General features: G+C 32.2%; 1 protein-coding gene across 1 annotated transcript; it reads right to left on the bottom strand.

The window, feature by feature from the left end:
• Positions 1 to 2,484: 2,484 nt before the first annotated feature.
• LOC112100361 lies at positions 2,485 to 2,848 on the bottom strand. The gene has a single exon (XM_024189639.1). The coding sequence runs from the start codon at positions 2,824 to 2,826 to the stop codon at positions 2,629 to 2,631; it is 198 nt and encodes a 65-aa protein (XP_024045407.1). The 5' UTR covers positions 2,827 to 2,848; the 3' UTR covers positions 2,485 to 2,628.
• Between the last annotated feature and the right edge of the window lie 3,634 nt (positions 2,849 to 6,482).

Consider the following 6,482-nt stretch of genomic DNA (forward strand, 5'->3'; position numbering starts at 1 on the left):
TTAGAGTGTACCGCATTGTATTGGACTGTATTGATTTGTAATGAATTATATTAAATTGAAATATATTAAATAATACATTAATCTACTGCAAGTATGAAATGTATTGTTTATTTTAATATTTTACATTATTGGTTTATATTAAATTATAATTTTTTAAATTTAATAATAGAAAATATATTAACCATTGGTACCTAGCTACCATTAGCTGCCACTGACCACTGGCGGAAATTTTTAAAATTGTTCATTTAAGTCATATTGAGTATTATTCGAATTCTCTTTTCGAGCTCTACACAACGGTACCAAAAGTCACCGGAAATAGAGCACCCCTCCGCCGTAGATCTACACTTAACATTTTGAAATTTAAAACTTTGACTTCATATATTTACCGTAAATGGTAGCTCCGTTGCTAGAGATATTGATACGGTTGTGTAGAACTCATGATGAGACTTCTATGGGTACTAATATTAGTATTAAAATATATCATAAAACTAGCAATGGCCGGTGGCCAGCGGTGGTCTAGTTGCCGGCCGAAATTTAAATATTTATTTATTAAAAAATTAAAAATCAATTAAAGAGTGAATTAAAAATTAAAAAGAAAGTGGCAAGACCCGCATAAACCCTGGGGTTGGGCGGGTCTATATAAGCCACCCAAAATTGGTTAATTTTATGCATACCCTCATACTAATTATCTGCTCCAAACATATGCTGTAAAAATTTATACAACCCCTACCCTCGTGAAACCTCCGCGACAAACATGCCCTTGGTGATTTCAAAAAAAAAGATGAGCTTGCTTCATGTCTAAAACGGTTCGCTCAAAGAGAGTCTAAACCAAGTATGGTATGGACATTTTACAGAACCGTTTTCATTGCATCATTTAATTTTACTAGGTTCTAAATTCATGTGTTCGATTTTGATTTCTTTGGATTATATATGGGAGATTGCAGTAGACCTAATAGATATATATATATTCACAAGCTAGCTTTCGAGTAGGAGTTGGCACATGGTTCTTAACGCTCCAGAAAGGCTTTCACTATCAATTGTGTTAATGGGTCGTGTTCATTATTAGATCAATCAACTCGAACGATATATGTACTTTTACTTCCACGAAATCCGTATCAAAATATTGATACTATTGATAGTTATATACGTACATAGTTGTTGATATCTCTTGGGCTTCTCTCTACAGGTCATTACATATACGAAAAAAATTAAAGACCATGTTATTACCAAGCATCGTGACCAAAAGATTCTTCTTTGGTGGCTCTATAAAACAATTCATGAGGCAGTGTATAACCATTTATATATAGCTCAAGAAAATAATAATAATAATAATAATAATCCACCAGAGATTTTCGTGTAGCTGTAACAACTAACAATGGTAGATTTGCGCAAGGGAACGAATCCGCGCGGCTGCCCAAAAACTGTTTAATTAGCAAACATCACGCTAGAAACTCATTTCGGGTGGGGGAAACCAATGTGGCCATTCTTGGTGATGCCAAGTGAACAGAAGCTTGTGTGGTGATGCGTGTCCAAGGAAGCTGGGCAATGGCTAAATTTGATCAGGAGCCATAATTAATATTTTAGAATTGTTGATTAATATTGTGATGTTGTTTCGTTGAGTGAAAATAAATATATGATTTTGGACTTATTTAACTTCAATATGCATACGGCTGTAATGTAGGTCGTCCCCCGCGTGTGTGTCGCAGCAAATTAAACAGCATGTGATTCATTCTGCCACCAAATACTAGATTTAAATATATATATATATATATATATATATATATATATGTAATATGGATCCATTCTTGTCATCCGTTAATATGTGATTGTAGCTGCTATATATAGGCAATAGCTTCTTTTGTTAACATGGTGGGAGACGCTATGCTAGTGTCTGTCACAAATTAATTCAACACCTCAGCAACTCATGACAGTCAGTTCCCCCACTCTTCGTCTAGTCAGTGGCAATAAGCTTTAATCTGAAATTGTCGCGCCTTCTTGATAATTACAATTGTTGATTAATAAATTTTTTTTCCTAACTTCAAATTTAGAATACGAATTGGAGGAAAAAAAAGGGAGGGGGGGGGGTTTCCAATCTCAGCATCTCTTTTATTTGGACAATCCCATTAAAAAAAAAATTTAAATTAGAAATAATTAATATTTTATCAGCCAGTCACTTTAAATTAGGTTTCTCAATTAAAAAATGCTAAGTGTAAAGAAAGATGAGGGAAATGAAAAAAAAAAAGAAAGAGAGAGAGTGGATGAAGAGAGAGATGATAAATTTCTCTTATCTTTCTCTACACCAAGCACCACTCTTCTTAATTAAGCTGAAGGTCTGTGAGGGCTAGCATCAAGCTCCTCAACTTTGGCAAAATGAAATAAGATTATTCTTTTTTATGTAGATTAAGATCAGCTTATTCTTGATATACCTTAACAATCCAATTAATACAACAAGATACAATTAATTAAAGATGGAGAGTGGTGCCTACATACTTAGAGAATGAATACATATTAGCCCGGAGTTACTTTATAGTTAATAAAGAGTACTAATTAAATAATAACAATAATTATGAAATATTTTGCTACCTATATGTGTGTGTGTGTGTGTGATGATGATGATGATGATTGTCACTAAGAAGGAGGAGCGCAGGCAATACAAGCAAGCAAGAGGATGGCAGAGGAAACACCATCTTCTTCAACATTGGAGCTGCTCCTTTTGAACTTGTTAGCCTTGCCTTTGTTGCATTGAATTATCTGCTTCTGCTGCTTCTGGTGCTGATCCTGTTGCTGTTGCTTTCCCTTCATCGCTTCTTCCACTTTGGACACCATTTGTAATTAGTAATGTACTATAATGCGAGCTTGTGCATGGGGGAAGAGCCACACATGTACTCTCAATTTATAGTCCCAAATCTTACCAAAATACCCTCGGTTTGTCCCCATTTTCACATCTTAGTACTTGACTAGACTTTGGCACTTTGGGGTGCCCACTCCATTATCCTTCCAAGGAATTCTTAATAATTTATATATTGATGTTTACATCTACTGTGCCATTATATAAATATATTTATGGGCGCTTGGCACTATTCGGTGAATCTTCTAAATTATTGCCTCCAGTACTATTTAACGACATATACTTGTAAGAACCCTTGTCTGCCCTCCCACGAAAATTCATTAAAGAGTGATTTTGACATTATCGTTAACAGATTTTTTACGTATCGTTTTTACAAATAATGTTTTGCAAGATAATAACAGATCACTTACTTTAAATTGATACATACTTCCAAAAAAAAATAATAATATAGAGTCGTAAATCATCATTCCAGCTGGAAATTTTGCATTGGATGCTCTTGCAATGATCAATCATTAATATAAGATAAGCAAGTAATAACTTGTATTAATAGCTGGGACGTTAAATTAAATAATCAATATTCAAAACACATGGTTCAGTTTGTTAAATATTGAATTGTACGAAAATAATCAATTAAAAAAATTTCATACCGGACCAACCAACAGATTATATCAACAAAAGAATGCTCGAAAACAATCATTTCGATTATTGGATCTGTATGCTAATATCAAAATATTAAGTGAAAGTTAATAAAATTGATGAATAAATACATTTATAATAAAGAGGTCAAATTGTAGTTATAATAAAAGAAAATGCACTTGCCAGTCCTCGTCGTGACCTCAGACAAAAGAGAGGTCTTCAACTCTTCATGTGCAAATCCATGTGAGCATGTTCTCGCCATAGGGCCCAGAAGTCATCATCAATTTTAAAATCATTCTGCACAAATTTTCTCGTCCAACTAATTTCTGATCATATATATACATATCTTTTTTGCTACTTTCGGTTTACCGCACTAGTTTCCAATCTCACCAGCCTAGTAATTATTGAAGTACGTTTTCTTCCCTCTCTTGCTTCAAAGCTCATTAATGTTTGAATCTGGTGCATGAATTTTCATTGTCATTGCGAAAAGCTAAGGTAGCAACTAGCAAGAACAAGTCAGTATGGTCTCGGCAGAAGCACGTATACTTTCTAATAATTTGTTCCATTTAATGGGATCCATTCAATTGTTTCATTGTACACTGCATACCTTTCGAATTAGCGATTTTCAATTTAGAGTTTGGCAATATTTGACACGATCCGATTACCTAACAGACCAACACGAACACAACACGAATAAATGGGTATTGATTTTAAAATTTGACAAGATTATTAAATGAGTTGGGTTCGGTCGATACTTTTTTCCGTATCGGGTTAGGGTTAAAGTTCTTGACCACTTTAATAGTGTGTGTAAATATTGATACATATGTATACTTTATGATATTAATATATGGTATTATTTACATATATATAATTAAAAATTTTAAGAGTGTAAATGTGTAATATTTTAGGGGGTGTGGATATATGTGTGTGTGTGTGTAACATTTGTTAAATATATACATATTAAATGAGTTATTGAATAACTTGTTTATTTTTTGTGTCGGATTTGGGTCTCAATATTTTGACACAATTATTAAATGGGTTGAGTTTAGGTCAACTTAAATTTTACATGACACGAAACTGGCACAACACAAACGTGAATAAGTTCTTACTCAAGTGATAGTAAATTATTAAATTTTGTCATTTCAAATTTACATATGTAGTTTGATTTCATTTTTTGCAAAAATCAAATCCGATCAGTTCAAACAAATTTGAGTGCTCATTCCCGCAGACCAAACTGGATTGATTGATTTGGTTTATCAGTTTTCTTTTGCATTTTTCGATTTTAGATTTTTTTTTTTGAAGATACGAACCAGTCCTTGAAGGCCTTGAACCAAACCGATTTGAACAAAAATGCCCAACATTATGTAACTCCTATTTTGGCATATAATTGAAGAAACAATAGAGCAAGCTGGGCAATAACATGTGTCTGGAGTCTGGTTATAATAAGTTCATGCATGAACAACGAAGTGGCCCAAAGCTTCGCAAGTGATGGCTTTGTTGTGATTGAAAGAGACAAGCAATTGAGGGCGGTGAAGTCATGAGCCCATAATTCTAAGCATGCGGAGACATGGCTTTAGAAAATGGGATGTTGGCCATTCCCAAACATCCCATTCTGGTTTTCTCTGACCCCTGAGAAATTTAATGGAGAACTCCATTGATCCATTGTTATTGGTTAATTAAGCACAAAATAATATTTATTTATTTCTGTAGGGGTATTTTCATATTTTGAATCTTCATCCCCTCGGATAGGGAACCTCGAGAAGACTACGCATTACGGGCTGGATGCACATCCCTAGGCGTAGTATGTATTCAGATCAAATACTTGAAACCTACAAAAATAAAAAGAGTTTCTAGTTTGTCTTGATTCTATTTTCAAATTAATATATATATATATATATATATATATATTTAATTCAATAGACAAATCAGTTGGCTCAAAACATTACAAAGGGGAATATTTACTTACTTTTTTTATTTTTTAAATTCTATAGTATAAAATTCTAAATACAATTAACTCATTTTTAAGGCCAGAGAATTCAGATTATTTCAATCTTTTATTAATTATTTGTTGTGAAAAAAAAAACTTTTGAATTCGAAGAAGCAAGGGACTTCGCTAATCATAAGCCAGCACCATTAATGTTGGTCTTAAGTATATATTTGAATACATACTAGTCCTAGGTTTATGCATCTTAGCTGGACATGATTCCGAACTCGGATATCTAACTTAAATTGATTATTAAAATTCTGTGAAGAGGTTGAATCGAAGCTAACTAATTAAATGCTTTGAAAGCTTGAAACAAAATACAGCAGAGGGGCAGATCAGAACGTTGTGCAAAGAGTTAAAAAAAAAAATTGTAAATATTACATAATAGGATCGTAAACAAACTAGAAATTTAACTTAATTCAATTTTAATTGTCGTTGAATATTTGATTAGTATTGGGTTAATTTGTTAGGATTAAGGTCTCGCTTGGAATTGAGTTTGGACAACTATAACTTAAAAGTTATATTATTAAAATATTTAGTAAACACTAACTATTATAATTTCGAAGCTAAACTAATTTGATTTTACACTTATATAATGAGAAATCTATAACGTCTTTACTGCTTTTATCAAAATTATTACTTTAAAATTATATTTATTACATACTATCAACTTTTATTTCATAATTATAGTTTTTTTTCTACAATAACTATGGCTTAAAAAATCAGTACCTTACTACCAAACAGGACCTGAGTAAATTGAATGTGTTAACCAGGCCAATGATGATGATCATATATAGGATGCGTTTGGGATTGATGTTGGACAGCTGTAGCTTAAAAGTTACAGCACTAAAGTGTTTGGTAATCACTAACTGCTGTAGTTTAGAAGTTATGTTGATATTATTTTTCACTTGTATAATGAAAAATCTATTATATTTTTAATAATTTCATCAAATTATATTTAAAATTATATTTACTATATATTACTACTTTGGTTTCATAGTTACAATTTTTTTC

The sequence above is a fragment of the Citrus clementina genome, unplaced genomic scaffold (assembly GCF_000493195.1).
Source record: "Citrus clementina cultivar Clemenules unplaced genomic scaffold, Citrus_clementina_v1.0 scaffold_3, whole genome shotgun sequence".
Taxonomy (NCBI): domain Eukaryota; kingdom Viridiplantae; phylum Streptophyta; class Magnoliopsida; order Sapindales; family Rutaceae; genus Citrus; species Citrus x clementina.